Raw genomic sequence first — 16,009 nt, forward strand, 5'->3', positions numbered from 1 at the left:
ACCATCAATCCTAGCTGCAAGAGACCCAATTTCAAAATAACTACTCTGTTGTCAACCAGTGCTCAAATCTAAGATAATAGCTGAGCTGCAGTAGCTTAATATTACCTGTAGCTAGGCATAAAAGCTTTCATTTCTCAACCCGGCATAATATTCATTATCCAAGCCAATAGTACTCCAGTTTTAGGCGCAATATTTCCCTTAACAAGCCAATAGCAGTGCATCCCACATCACGTCAAATACAACTACAAAGCCTGTTTTAATGTATTTGCCTCAGGGATAACACAACTACAAGCTGCACCGAATCGGCCACGACCCCCAGTCCGAGGGCACAAGCGTGCTGCTCACCGCGCGAGGGCAAGTCAGACGACCGGCCGACATCGGCGGGGATGCAGCAGTGTGAAAGGCCGACTACACACGGCTCCAGGCAGGGGCGTCGCCACGGATTTTTGAGTGGGGGGGTCGGGTTTCTAGTCTTCACCCGATGGGTAGGGGTGTTTTTTTTTTGCCACACTTCCCAGTTTTGTGCGTGCGTATGTGTGTGTGCGCGTGTGTAACAAATCGGCGCGAAGCGCCGCGAATTTTGGTATAACCTATTAGGTAGGTATACCTACCTACATCACTTGCGTAAAAATTATCACTGGTCACTTAAGGTCAGGTCGCCATGTCAAGTTCAGTTATACGGTATACCTCTATCAAACTTTCTTCTCTCGCCATTCTTGTAGCTTTTCTCCCATAACTTCGAAATTTGGTACACTGTATACCTAATGTATGGGGTTATACGTATCAGCAATTCATTATTCTGAGGATTTGCATCTATGATCTGGAGGCAGGTCAAATACGTGACCTCATCATTAGAAAATAATGAGAAATTAGAAAAAGCACGAATGCCTCCTGCTTTGAAAAAGTTCGTCAGAAACGCAAAATATCTTTGGAGCCATGACAAATCAGCTCATCATTGCCAGGGACAGGGTGCAACTTATAATGGCGAGTGATGTCTCGAAAGGTCATTAGTGGAAATGTCCATCGATGGCCACCAGCATTTTTTTTTCTAAACTTTTGACGAAGACGCGGTAGAGCGATGACAGCACCTGGAAGGTGTTCACTGTTCAGCTCAACAACACGGATCCATTCATATGCAGCAGGAGGTCCTTTTTCGATCATGACATAACGTTGACCTGAGGTCGTTTTAACGTTAATTCTGAATGGTCAAATTTTAACTCATGTGACGCGTCTCAAAGAAATAAACACGGTGGTGGCAAGACAACATATGTAAATACCAAACAAATTCACGGAATCTAAAGTTATTGCAAAGCAAATGTTTCGGCAGAATCTGTCCAGCTAGCTGTTTGCCTTCTATGGGCAAAACATAGACCTGAGATGAAATCTGACGCGAAGCTAGCGAAAGAGCGTTGAAAGAGCTATCGAATATGTTTTCTGCTTCACTGTAGCCCTTCTATTGGTGGGTTCCCAGTCGCTAACGTATAACTTATACTAAAGTACCGCTGAGGTATGCTTTCGACCCCTGATCGATCTAGAGGTTTGCGGAAAAAAGAGCATGCTGCCCGTGACGAGAGAAAGCCGATGATACCCATTTACAAGGTTTCGGGTCATCTCAGGACTCAGGTCATCGCCATTAAGTAGGGAAACTCGGGACCTGCTAGAACTTTGCGAATGTCAGTTGTGATGGTTTTTCGAGGTTCTGATTACGAATGTTATCTTAGTTTTGAACGAAGACGATGACTCCATGCATTTGGGGTAGATCAGGTCAGGTCAGATCGACCAGTACCTAATAGTGGATGACCACCACCGATTGCTTCCTAACATGTTATACATATGTATAAGCAGCACAACTACTTCTTAACCCGGCAGTAGCTGGGGTATTTCGCCACCCACCGTTTGCTGGGGGGGGGGGGGCGTTAAACGCCCCCAGCCGATAACTCGAGAACCAATAGGCGCAGCGAAACGCACGAGGCGGCAAACGAAAGAACGCGACGAGACGCTTCAGATGAGTACTTTAAAGTTGAATTTTGAGGTCACAGGTCGGGTCAAGGTCAGGTCAAACACCTGAAATCGGGCTTTCAGTAGCATGGACTTCAGGACTTCGCAATGGGCGCCTCTCGTCATAAACTATGTCAAAACGGTGCACAATCCATCATATAAGGCCTACAAGAGTGTCAGCTCCATGTAGGGGTCAGTCAAGCATAGGTCAGGGTCAAGGTCAGGTCAACCGGGCAGGCACTTATCCCCGAAAATCAAAACTGATATTCGCAGCCTGTGACACATGTTTTATGGGTAATTTGGGGCGTAGAACACGATGGTGGAATACATTTTATCATATGTGTACGTGTTTGACTAAAAAAGTTCAATTTAAGAAATACATGTATCATGGTCGTGAAGTAGTCACGAGAAATTGCCAAGATTCAGTTCAAGATTTTGGAAAATGCGGAACGATAATCAATAATCGAAGATAGCCATTTGATTGTTCATGGTATTGGCAGTCTAATGGCGTTTACGGCATGTCTGTATGTCTATTCTGTGATTTTATATGATTTTTTGAACATATGCCGTTTTTGGTCGAAAACTCAGAAATCATGACGTCACTAAAACCTCGATATCTCAAAAATTTTCCAACCGATTTTTTTGAAACTTTGTCACAATAAACTTCAATCAATTCCCTATAGGTACCCAAAATTTGGCGCGCCTGCGGCGCGCCGTTTTTATGCTATGGCCCGGCGAAAAAGTGGGGGCGTTTAACGCCCCCCCCAGCAACTCGCGGGTTAAATGTTCAGATGGGCGCTAAGTTCAAAATCAGCTCCAAAAACTTTCCTATACCTAAATTAAAAGCATGTTATGAAAAAGTGAACCAAGGTCATCTTTATTTGAATCAGGGATATCGATTTATTTTTTAGTAGGTGATTAACTCGAGCGCACCGGAAGTTTCGTTGCAATCGGCTCCTTTTTGCGCGACTTCTTTGCGAAAGCCCGAGACGGTTTCATCTGACTCCCTTTCCCCTACATGTGCACTGTACAGCTAGTTGTGACGGTAGCCATGGGGCTGAGGCTAGTTTGTAGTTTTGTAGTTAGGTACTGATCCGACGAATCGACTGCGACCATTTTTTTTTTAACGATCAGACGAACGCTCGGGGCAGTTTTGGCGCGTCCAATCTTTTGAGGGATAAAAAGGTACAAGAATGGTGGCTACTTAAAAATATTGTTGTGCTGGTGTTCCCCGCCCATAGCTAATTGAACTTTAGGTAATTGGCTAATTGGCTTTAGGGAGCTCTTGAAGCGATTCTGAATCTGATGTATTTGTTGGTGTTGCTGACGCCTGCTTCACTGACATAAAAGCTAAAAAAGCATACTCAGCATCGCAAAAAGTGGGGGGGTCGACACCCCCAGTTTTCAAGAGTGGGGGGTCACGACCCCCCCGACCCCCCCGTCGGCGACGCCCCTGGCTCCAGGTACACATTGGGGACGGGTGGGTATGTTAGTATCAGATCACCGGCACGGCTAAAGCGAACAAAAGCCTCACGCAGACTCGTGTCGGGGGTATAGTGCCTTACAAGCCCGATGAGGACATACAGTGCTCACACATTAGCTACACGCTGACATTTAAACGACATCAAGCTCAAGCGGTATACTCTAATTATCCCACAACCCACTCATCAGAAAGCCATATAACAGCGTTTAGATATTCACCAACAAGCAAGCCGTGATCATCAATTCATTAGCTTCTAATGGCTACAGGCCCACAACCCTTACTGCTCATAGACCTATGTTTACCGTTTGACCACAGATGGCGCGAAAACGCGACAAGCCCCTCGTGTTGTCACGGTACATGAAAAGTTCGTGCATAGCGGTCTCAGCAGATTAAGTGGGTCGCATTTACTGGAAGCTGGTGTTGGACAGTGCAAGGCAGTGTGATAAGGCAGCAGTTGACATTATAAATGCATCCAAAATCTAGGCTAGAATTATGCGTTCACCTTTCATGATAATATTATAGTATACTGTAAACACTTCAGGTTCTCTTGGAAAAAAAATCAGTAATAGAACAGAGTTCAGACTATCAACAATGTTTAGAAAATATGTGCGCGGTAGAAAAATACGAGATTCACTGCAAATATCGTCAAATCTTGCCAAATACGGCCGGCACGATCATTACCCTGCTACAGTAGCAATTCTGGCTAAATAGGTACGTTGCAGATTCCTGGAAGTACGCAGACCAAAGCTGGATACAATCGAAGTGAATAAAGGCACATGTCCAGCACATTCGAGGCGCATATCATACCACGACCAATAGCGCGAAACATTGCTATGCTATGCAATATGCATGTGTTAGATTAAAGCAAGTGATCGGCGGTTACTGGCCTCCTTTGGTTCCCTGCGAACGACAGAGCTGACATGGTAGATGGAAGCACGCGACAGCTATGGGCCACACGAATCACGATACCCTTTCACAACAGCTAAGCTGCTTCAAGTCCAACAGGCACACTAACCAAGTCCGTATCATCGTAATATGAATTATGGTATACAGTCGGTTAATAGACGAAGTCCGTTTGGCCTTTACCATTCGATTATGCGACACACCATGAAAAACGGTAATCCAAACAACATTGCAGGATTAGAAACGTTTTAGCAAGGATTTGAACACTCGGCGTTACATAAAAATTGGTAAAAAGAAACACAACTACTACGGTATCCCACCGATACTTAATGCCAAATGAGATTGCTATTAGAAAGAAGCGTATCTAAATAAAGAAGATTAGCAACCGGAACACAGCGGCAAATCCGCCGAACGGTTACAAATTAACCAAGGCCATCATTCCCACCGCAATTATGCCTATCGCCAAAGCATGGATAAATGTAAGCAACACGCACACACACATCACGCCGAAAAATAAACCTAAAACAAATAAATGTTAATGCAAAATAGTTCATCAAACAAGCGAAGGTCCAAAAAGAGTAGTTAGTGCTGACTACTTACACTCAAGGAAGCCAATCCGCAAGACAATACCAAGATGGCAGTCGTCGTGTTTGACAGTCACTCGTAAAAAGACACCAAGAAGACAGTGCCAGTGAGAGCAAACGCAGTAGACTAGGCACGACACTAGGCACAGCGCTAAGCAGTTAGGCACAGCACAAGTCACGGTGCTAGGTGGAGCGCTGGACACGGCAATAGGCTTGCAACAAATACCACGGGAGTGATAATAGTAGGGGTTACAAGAGACAGTCCCAGACACATACAAAACACTGGAACCCTACAAAGAAAGATCAGAAATCCTGCACAAATCAAAATTTGGACGGAACCATGAACAACTTTCGACTCCTAATCCTCGAGTGGATTTTTAGCGGCAAACAAATATTAGTTGTACAGCAGGTCGATAAATAGGAAAACAGGAAAAAGGACTAGTGTTCAAGGAGCCACACTGACATCTAACCACAACATAACAACACCCGACCTGTTATAATAGCCCATAGGTACTGCTTGTCGCCACCTTCGGCGCCCCGTTTGGATAGCCCCACTGGTACCGAGTGTCGGGGTGTTAGCTTGCACGTCTCTGTCGCCCAATGCCGGTTGGCCGGTGACCAGACGCTGGAAATAATACCCACACGGTCAGTGTGTGGCCACAAGCCAAAACAAGTGCCACCTTCTCATTGGAAGCTACCCGCCCAGCCAATAACTCGTGACGGGCTCCCTGGGCGGGGTGAGCCGGCGGGCGTTTCCCACTCCGCACCCAGAGATTCACAGAGCGGTGGTGCGTCGGGGGAGAGATAGGAAGCGCCGCAGAGGTGACGGATGGCGACCCAGCGAGGCGGGGAGGTCAGACGTCAGGATATCAGGACGGGGACTCGACGCTGAGGGAGTTGGACTACCAACGGGGTCTCGCCGATAGTCAAATTATGCCGGGTTCAATTTATAGCAATCTGAAGTGAGTCCATAACAGTTCAAAACTCGCGGCGATACTGTAGAAATATTGGACATCCCCTGGCGGCGTCGGGTCGAGCTGAGTGTTGCTGTTTGTCCGTTGGATGGCGCCACGGTCGGCGCCTAGGCCACCTGCCGGACGGTGGTGGTCTGTGCGGCGCTCATAGTGGCGCCCGACCTCCAGGCCCGGTACATGATGAATGTCTCGATGGCGTACAGCGCCGCCAGGATCAATCCAAACACCTGCAAGGGAAGTGGCAGGAGCCTCAACCGAGTGGCACAAAGAAAAAAATGGGAAGATAAATACCAGTATTTGTGTTTTAAAAGGATTCGAAGTGTTCAAATTGATGTGTTGGTACACAATTAAAAAACATGATGAGTCACGACTTTTTGACAGATTTTATCATGCATCACTTCCGCACATACTGTGAAAAAATTAGACAAAGGTCATTCAAGGTCAGGTCACCAGAAACTAGTCATGTGACCTCACCTAAAAAGTTTCATTGTCTGCAATGCCTACACCGTGACCGATCGCTTTGAAACTTTTAGTATTTGATGAGACTGCAGCAATATGTACAAAATGTACGTCTCGGAAACGCTCGGAATTATGATATCGGTGACCTAAGGTTAGGTCAATTTTGCGACCTCCTAAGTGAATTGGAGAAAATTGAAAGGCGCTCTATTCGACGAACGCCACTCTAAACGCTTTCAAACACGAGTTACAAGTAAACATAACACATTGAACCGGAAAATGGCACCCGTGACCCTGTAGGGATCATCTAATGCCATTTGTCATTTCATGTTGTCATTTTCATTTATATTGTCAAAGTTTACAACCCCTCCGTATGTCCCTAAGGTCATATCAGGTCACGAAAGGTAAGTATCTAACAGTTTTTCGGTAATAACTCTTAAAAGACGCATGCTAGAGCGATGAAAATGCCCTAGATGTGTTCGGCTCGACGATACGAATAGACTAACATGCAGCATGACTTTTCCGGTCAGGTCATGACCTCGATCTGAGGTCAAATCTTCAAGCTGACCTTTCAAGGACAAAATATAGTTCATTTCACGCGTCTCGACGAGAGAAACACGATGCTGGCAAAAGTTATGTCGTGACTCCTTTGAGTCAAAAGTTATTGAAGAAAAACATGTTTCGTCACAACGGCTATTTTTTTTAACTTTTACCCTCTGGAGGCTAAACCGTTAACCTGAGGTCAAACCAGAGGACAAACTCCAGAAATATGGTTAAAAGGGCTATCGAATGCGCTTTTCTTAGCTCAACGGGTTCCCGAGTTACGTGCCGCTGTTAAGAAAACTGTTGAAATAGGCAACATTTTACCTTTGATGACCTCTGGTGACCTGATATTAAACCTGACCTAAACATAGCTGAAATATTTTCGTCCTTATTTTGCACGTTCTTTCGACTGCCGCTTAACCCTATTCCTGGCGGGGGGGGGGCCTCAGGAGCCCCCCCCCTGAGGTTTTTTGGTTATTTCTCCCAAACGCGTTGAGCTAGGAAGCTCAAATTTTCTGACTTTTCCTAAAAGGCTTCTACGCAACATGTCTGAAAATTTTGAGTTGATCTGACCTCAGGTCAGGTCACCAGAGGCGGTTTGGTGACCCTACCTCAGAAAAGTTTGCAATCACGCCAGAGCTAGAGTTTTTGACCGATCAATTTCTTCTCTTCAGGCTTTAGTTAGGGTACCAGTATGTGCAATTTGTATATCTCGGAATTTTGATATCGGTGACCTAAGGTCAGGTCAGTTTCGCGACCTCCCCATTATAAGTCAATGGGGGAAAAATCAACTCCCTGTTTTTATCACTAAAACGGGTCGGAATGGCCCCATATACCATACATGACTTCATATACGATCAACCTTCACTACCTTGAGGTCTGTTTTGCTGTTGGGCAGCTGTGAGGTCATGTGACGTCATCAAAGGTCACCAAAGGTTTTTGGCCAATAACTCCGTACAGGAACAAGATACAGACGCGTGGATGGTCTCATTGTGTTCAGCTCGTCAAGACGCATCGAATGATATACATGATGACCTCGAGGTCACGTGACCTGAGGTCAACCTTTGACCTTGACCTTTCGAGGTCAACATATATATCATTCGATGCGGATTGACGAGAGGATCACGATGATGCCCTTAGTTTGTTCCTATCTTGACTAATTCGAAAGTTATTCGAGAAAAACTCTCTCCATATCTAGCGCCGCCATTTTGACTTTTTCGACCCCTGTGACGTCATCTTTGACCTGACCTGAAAATAACCTCAGTAAAAATTGTAGACCTTGTCCATGCGTATCCGATGCCGTTTACCGCTTGTCGCTATCTTGCTTTGTTCTCGAGATCTCAGGGGGGGGGGCCGAATCGGCCCCCCCCCCGCCAGTTTCTTGTCCCGGCGGAGCCCGCCAGGAATAGGGTTAAAGGGACCCTCCCACCTTCAAAAAAGTTAATGAATTGCCATGAAAGTGATGTCGCTCGGTTCAGAAAGAGCGAAAACGAATATCTACCAAATTTCATCGAAAAATATTCACCGGTTTTCAAAATATTAGACTTTTACTTTTGTTAAGTGCGGCATTCGTTGCGCGCAAAGCGGCATATACCACTGCGTGTTACCAAACGTTTTAGTAAAAGATTTAGACACGTTAGATCTACGCTGACGTCACAAATTCTAAGGGGGCATTCCAATGCATTAGCCCCTTATAATCCGAAAACTACAAGTTTGAAATTCCATATCTCCGAATTAAAGCATTTTCGATGTTGTGAGTGCCCAAACCGGTATTTTCAGGCCACGGCCACCAATTTGACTACCTCAACTCAAAACTAATGTTAAGGTGGGATGGTCACTTTAACGAATGTCGCTACGTGACCCAGGAGCCGAGTTACAGCCCTCCCCTCCCCATCCCCCTCAGCAGGGCATGAAAATCCAGGGCCCTCAGCGGGTTATGCCGGTCGCGCTGTTACTTACCCCTGCCACCATCAGGCCAGTCTCGCCATAGTATTTTTGTGCGCGTGTGATGGCAGCAATCGAGCCGGCTATGAAAAAGATGCAGAGGATACCGCTGTAGACCATCTCCTGCCGAGGAGAGCCGCCAAGGTGTCAGGCACAAGACGTCCTAGGACAGCAGCCAACAGCGTCCACTACCCACCCAGGTATTTATCGTGTCCAGCCCACACTCACAGTGTCCACAGTGTCCACCAGTGTGTACAGAGGGCTCAGAGCAGCTTACGGCCTTATGAAACCAGTCCACTGTACACGGCTCGCTAAAATTAAATGCGGGCAATGACACCGATCAATGAACTTAAGTCTTATTACGCGTCGGTCATTCTGGCGACATTCAATAAATGCAACGTAGCCATCATGACACGCAACGATACGATACGATGCTTGGGATTGTCACACGGGAGCAGCCTTGTGATACACATACCTCCGAACAGAAAGCAATTGTGAGTTCTGACTAACACTGCTATGCCGCGGAGCGACCAGCCTCACTGAGCCGAGCCGCAGAGCCCCAGTGGCAGTGTGTGTCTGACTCTAGTGGCCGTGATGGCACTCACCACGAAGTTGAGCCGCAGGGTGGGGGCCGCCTTGTCACGCAGATGAGTCACATAGATGATGAACAAGATGAGACCCACAACGAGGCCGGTCGTAGCGCAGAAGTAGTAGAAGCTGGCCGGACTCGAGTACGGATTGTATGTGGATGCCACGCAGATCATGCCGAGTATGCAGAACAGCTAGCGGGCGGAGAGAGGCCGGTATTCAGTGGTCTGGCAACAATGCCAGGGTTTGAGGGCGCCGGGACAAATAAGCTGGGCTCAGAGGCCACCGGAGAAATGAGGAGCATACCTAATATCTTCCGGTCCTGTGCCATAGACAAAACGAGCAAACATCAGCAAATTTATGGAAGGACATTACCTACTAATGATATGGGTTCGTCTTAGAGTTCATGGATAGTCAAGAGGCAGGACATGCTATATTTTACAATCTCATATAGTTTACCCTTACCATCTCAGCCATCTTTAGGATCACTTCTTTCCTGCGCAGCATGGTCTTGTCGAAGAAGATGGTGCGCGTGGTTGTTGTAGTCGTAGTGGTGTAGGTGCTAGGCATGTTGTCTGCCATGGTGAGTCACTTGGTGGACTGGTAATGGTCCGGTAGATATCTGCCATAGAGAGACAATTGAGCTAAATCTTGGCTAAATCTATAAAAACGTTGTCCACTTAATTAAAACTTCAGGCAGTAGTAAAGCAGGCATCACACTTGTTTTTTTTTTTTTTTTGCAACCAAGGAGAGGCGCCGTAGGTTAGGTTGTAGGTTTTAGGTGGTGGCTGTACTTGTAGGTGTACGACACCTCCCGTACCGAGAGCGACTGAAAGCACTGCAGCTGCCAACGCTGTACTACAGACGGAGGCGCGGTGATATGATCACGGTTTATCAGCTGCTACGCGGTGGACTTGACATAAACCCTCACAGCTTCTTTGAGATGGCATCCAACAGAACGCCTGCCACAAGAGGACACCAGTGAGACTAGTCAAGCCGCGAGCAGTCTCCAGGATCCGGCGCAACGCGTTTTCCATCCGCGTTATCAACGACTGGAACAGCCTACCGCCAGCGGTCGCCGGCTCTGACACTCTGAACCAGTTCAAAAACCGGCTGACGCCCACTGGGCACACCTCGCACACGACACCCCCATAGGTGGGCACGATCCGTTCCTCCATTCCTCCGTTCCGGAACGCCGTTACAATTTTTAGGAACGGAGGAACGGACTCGTTACATTTTAAAAAAGGTAACGGACCAAGTAACTTCCGTTACATTGGTTGTTCGTTCCTCCGTTACACTTTACAGTTTAATCCGTTCCTTCGTTCCTCCGTTACTTTTCGTTGTCCGAGCGGGCTGATCTTTTAGCTAACCCACAGACATTGATGCAGCAGCGGAATAGTGGATTATTGATCAGCCCTGACTTGAAGAAGGAAGATGGCCTCAGTGTACTGGCCTTCCGAAATGAGCTGGCGTTGCAATATGTGCTCGCAAAGTTCAACTCGGGCGTCCCTTCAAGCGCCTCAGTACAGCGCATTTTCTCAATGGGAAAAGATGTTCTACGTGCAAAAAGGGCTACCCTCTCAGAAAGTGGCAGCGGAACATCTTAAGGGAGGGGGGGGGGGCACTCCCGACTTTTAGTCCCATTCTTTCCATGCAACGCACATAGGGCTAATGTTAAAATGCCAAAATCAAAGGGGGCACGGTGCTCCGGTGCCCCCCCCCCCCCGTTCCGCCGCCTATGCTCTCAGATGCCAACCTGGAACGTCTAGTGTTCGTGAAGAGCAACCGGCATCTGGCCGGGGAGAAGTGATGCGCAATCGCATCAGTGCCACCAGACTTTCCAAGGTTTAGTGTCCAATCAGTGTCCGCTGTCTTGGTAGATTTGGTTGGCATTCCGTTTTCTCGGTAGGTTTAGTTTGTGTCAGAATGGTCTAAAAAATGTGTGAAATACACAACATTTTAAAGTTTTTTATTTTGTTGTAACGGAGTAACGGACTAAAGAACTTCCGTTACATTATATGCAGAGGAACGGAGGAACGAGTAACGGAAGTCAGGTTTTGAAGGAACGGAGGAACGAGTAACGAAGTTACAATTTTGGGGAACGATGCCCACCTATGGACACCCCTCACGCAGACGAATAGTCAGACGCACGAGGAGCTCGACTAGAAAGGTTTCTAAAGGCCTTTGGCCTATCCATCCAAATTCCGTACTTCGTAAGTAAGTAAGTAAGTAAGTGAACTGACTACTAAGTGAATTGTGAACTACACATTCTAATTTTGAAATGAAGGAACTGTTACAAAAGTACTTGTACTGTAGTTACAAGTTTGGAGTGGACCAACCAACCTGAGCTCTGTTCGCCCCCCCCCCCCCGTTTATCTATCAGCAGGCTGCGAGCATGCTGCTACTTCTTGGCTCCTCATTGGTCGAATTTAAGTGGACTATTCGTTAGACCAATGAGAGGCCAAGAAGCGAAGGCAATAACTTCCTTATATGTGGAAAACCGACAGCACGCTGATATAAAAACAGCGACCGAATAGAGCTCATGCACACCATTCCGTGCTTCTATCCTCAGGATACTGAAATCCTTCTCCACGCCGCAAAGCCCTCCGGGCTGGACAGGCAACTTTATCTCATGCGGGCTGCTCCCTTGGAGCGGTATCGCTGCTCCCGAGGGAGCGCACCCCGTAGCCGGGTGCAGTGAGTACCTTGGGGCTGGTCGGCCCGTATTTCAGGACGGGCTCAGCCCCGGTGACTCACTAGGGTGCCTGCCCAGACCAATGTCTCCCCCTATATCCTAACATCCTCCCGGCTCTGAAATGGTCTAATTTGAATTGGACCGAAAGAGCCTAACCCAACAAAACAAACAAACAAACAAAGCTCATGCCTTCAGCCACCTTCAGCCTCTGATTCTTGGGGCAAGCGGGCGGTGTTTTACAGCAGAGCGCTGCGCGCATTGGTGCATTGGATTTCCATGGCAATATCAACAAACTCCACTCTAACACTACGCTATGACGTCATCGTAAAACACTAGCACCCCAGCGCCAGCGGTAAATGTCAAGTTTAAGTCCTAAGAAGATTTCGTTGATAATTTTTCATATTTTTACATTATTTGACATCCTGAATCCAAAAATGATACTCATATGTCTCGCAAATAAAAGAAAAAACATAATCAAACCTGACCTAACCTTACCTACTTACCTATAACCTACCAACCTACAACCTACAAACCTACCCTAACCTAACCTAACCTACAAACCTACCTACCGTAAAATGGGGTGTTAAGGGACAGTGGGGTGTTAAGGGACAGTTGCATGGGAAAAACTTTGAGTCATATTAACTTCCTAATTTGAGAAGGTTCAATAAAAACTTCAGTGTGGTAGTTGACACTGTTTTGCTCTTGACTATAGGACAAAATGCTATGGTTTTTCATGCAAGTGATTTGGTTCAAAAATGGATTTGAAAATCATGCTACATTTTCACAAAATTGAAACATCTCCAAAACTCTATGTGTACCTCATAAACTAGTGGGTGTACAGGGAAAATGAATGCATAGGTGTATTGTCACATGTATTGCACATGTTTCCTGAAAAACTTGTGCAAATCCACCCATTCATTCATCATCCTCTTCCTCTTTTCTGGATACATGCATATTTTGAGGTGGATGTGGGGTGCTAAGGGACAGGGAAGAAAAAATAAAAAAGAAAATCTAAATATAATTTAATCAAGTTTTCTTTCAGTAGGCATGGAAAACACCAAATTCCACATTAAATGCTGGCAAGTTCATGCTTTTATCTCTAACACATCTTAAGTTATGTAACAAAACATCTCAACACTCTCTTTTACAATGATGGGTCAATGGAGACTGATGTATGTAAATGTGATGTCATCATAAAAAGGCCAAAACAAAGAGGGCAACATAATGACAAGTGACTAGCTTCAACATGGGTTTTTATTGATGACAGAAGATTACTTCTTGGTTCTGTTTGCCTTATAATTAGCACATTTTCCACAAGCGTAAACAGCATTACACGTAATTGGCTAAAAAGGTCATTAGTGGTGAATGAACCTGACTTGTTTTGTGACAGAATATGCAAAACATTTCAATAAATAAATTGTGTGCCCTTCCACACCCCAATTGTGGGCATTTGATGACCATTTCTTGGAATAATATAGGTGTCCCTTAACACTCCACATTGGGGTGCTAAGGGACATTGATGAAAAATAATAAAAAATAATATGCAGGTATACATCTTAAAAACTTTAATGTGGCAGGCATGTAAAACACCAAATTCCACATAAAATGCTGACAATTTGATGCTTCTATCTCCAACCCTTCTTGAGTTATATAACAAAACACCTCAAAACTGTCCCTTAACACCCCATTTTACGGTACCTACAACCTAAAACCTACAAACCTACAACCTAACCTAACCTAAAACCTAAAATTTTTGTTGTTTCATATTCGTACCAACAGCGTCACAATTGTAGTTAGGACCTAAACTTGACATATACCGCGCCAGCACCATCAGCCCGCTAGCAGCATCCGCACTCAAACCTCTGTTCTCTCTGTACTTGGTTCCTTAGGACCTCTGTTCCAAACACGATTCATCATAAGCTAACGGATCACACACAATGTCAGGGGTATGCCTTAGCTCCAAGCGCGCTGCAGCGCACGCAGCGTCAGGCGGTGAAACAAGGGTCTGGAGTTCTATAGCCTTGGGGCAAACACGGTGATTCCCCTTCACCACCCTTCACCTCCCAAACTTGAACTGAAACCGGAAACCCCAGCCCAGAGCTTCAGCTCTATGGAGTATGGAAAGCAACTATTGGAACTCGACTCCCATAGTAATGACAGTAGCAAAAATACCAGATTTAACCAATAAACACAAGTAAAATGCCTACCTATCGTGTGCCAATCCCGAATTGAACTCCACAACTGTCTAGTGGTAATCAATTCATATGCAAAAAGAGCCTTGGAAAGAAAAACTTCTGCGCAATGAATGTCTCAAGGCAGTATTTATCCATGGCCACCAAATTGATGTGTCAGTATAGATTCCCTCGTACCTACTTCACAAATATTCATAGAAATTAAGAACATTTATCTAGGTAGTTGTTATGTATGCGGCGGCCTGGCTCGTGAACTAAAAAAATGACACTCCAAAAATGGTGGACAGACAAAAGGGCCTATTTTAGCTCTACTAATAGAAATATGATGCGTTATGCATAATTACCTTCCAGCCTACGAGTCATGCGGGTACGATGCATCATGCAATGCACGTAGCGACGTAGCCTTGCTTGCCGTTTACATACTGCCTGTTTGGATCGCTTGGATGAAAACAATAGATTTCTGGATTCCGGGTAAACACTTGGCCAACTCGACAATAAATAAGGTGCTTCATTAAACTTCTTGCCTTGTTTAAAAAAAATGACCTCAAGTGAAATCACCTGACTTTCCACCTTTCAAGAAACAGACAATCATCAGCTGCACCCTAAGCTGTTTGAAAGGCATCTCAAATATACAGAATTGTAGAAAGCCATGAGTCCGAGGAAGAAGCTCGTGGTTTAAGCTTGGTTTAAGCACACTTATTCAAAGCAGAGCCAGAAAGCATTTGCACGTTTTAAAATGCTGTATAACGCTAAGGCCACACATCTGACCTCAAATTCACAGGTCACAGAAACAAACTAGGCCGTTTCGGTCCACAATACCACTTTAGCAGCCAGGGACTGTTGTTACAGTGTAGGCATATGCAGAACGATAAGTGACGGGGGCAAGGAGACCACCAGCAAGGCCATATATAGCAGGCGCCAGTTGGTGCGCTTCTGCCGCTGAGGCTGCCGTTGCCACGTGGTGTAACTCACCCAGCCGCGCTAGCGTTTACTCCGACGGGGTTTGCAACTCCATTTGCAGGCTGCAGCTGGTGCTTCCAACCAGTTGGGGTGGGGGTTGCGAGGGTGACCGTCAAACTCAGCTGAGCAGGGGTAAGTGAGCTCATGACCTCGGCACGTCCGGAGGATAAAATAACACGAGTTGTTTTACATAACATGACTAATGACCGAGTTCAATTTCACGATTGCTGTCACCGTATGGCTGAAGCTGAACCCCGATCGGTCCATTCTGCCAATAACTCCGCGAATGGCCAGCGTGACCATTTCCACAATCAGTTTCGTTACAGAATTCGACCGGCCCGGGACGATCTGTGCATGCACAATTGCACAGCCTAGGCTTTACCAATATTTCGAACACATGATACTGGGTAGGGGAGGGGGGGGGGGGGCGGGGGCGGAGGCGGAGGGCTTAGTTTGGCGGAGGGCTATCGGCGTCCATATTCCGAAAACGGTGTCCCCACGCGAGAGAGGAAGCCCAGCAAACATCGGCGTTACCCATGAGGAAGTGTCAGACGTGCGAAGAAGTGGTAGCCGAAGCGGCTACGACGCACATTGTCAGCTCAGCATAAAGTTGACGAGTGTTGAGAAATTGTACCTGGAGCAGTAGCTACCTCGGCTGAAGCGCTACCTGTGGTCCATTTTTTTCAACC

General features: G+C 46.2%; 1 protein-coding gene across 3 annotated transcripts; it reads right to left on the minus strand.

The window, feature by feature from the left end:
* Positions 1-247: 247 nt before the first annotated feature.
* On the minus strand, positions 248-14,488 carry LOC122381667. 3 transcript variants are annotated; one of them, XM_043366105.1, is made up of 5 exons: positions 14,376-14,488; positions 9,939-10,095; positions 9,491-9,667; positions 8,901-9,008; positions 248-6,169 (listed from the first exon to the last, which is right to left on the minus strand). In XM_043366105.1, the coding sequence occupies exons 2-5, from the start codon at positions 10,053-10,055 to the stop codon at positions 6,050-6,052; spliced, it is 522 nt and encodes a 173-aa protein (XP_043222040.1). In that variant the 5' UTR covers positions 10,056-10,095; positions 14,376-14,488; the 3' UTR covers positions 248-6,049. The 3 variants fall into 3 exon arrangements, with proteins under 3 accessions (XP_043222040.1, XP_043222038.1, XP_043222039.1); XM_043366103.1 differs by lacking the exon at positions 14,376-14,488 and adding an exon at positions 14,105-14,207; XM_043366104.1 differs by lacking the exon at positions 14,376-14,488 and adding an exon at positions 14,121-14,197.
* Between the last annotated feature and the right edge of the window lie 1,521 nt (positions 14,489-16,009).

The sequence above is a fragment of the Amphibalanus amphitrite genome, unplaced genomic scaffold (genome assembly GCF_019059575.1).
Source record: "Amphibalanus amphitrite isolate SeventyFive unplaced genomic scaffold, NRLGWU_Aamphi_draft 000124F_arrow, whole genome shotgun sequence".
NCBI classification, from domain to species: Eukaryota; Metazoa; Arthropoda; class Thecostraca; order Balanomorpha; family Balanidae; genus Amphibalanus; species Amphibalanus amphitrite.

Coding starts and splice junctions, on each gene's coding strand:
- LOC122381667 (XM_043366105.1), bottom strand. CDS start 10,055: ATGGCAGACAACATGCCTAGCACCTACACCACTACGACTACAACAACC. Junction 9,009..9,490: donor CCCTGCGGCTCAACTTCGTG/GTGAGTGCCATC, acceptor TCTCCTCGGCAG/GAGATGGTCTACAGCGGTAT. Junction 6,170..8,900: donor CTGGCCTGATGGTGGCAGGG/GTAAGTAACAGC, acceptor CTTCCCTTGCAG/GTGTTTGGATTGATCCTGGC.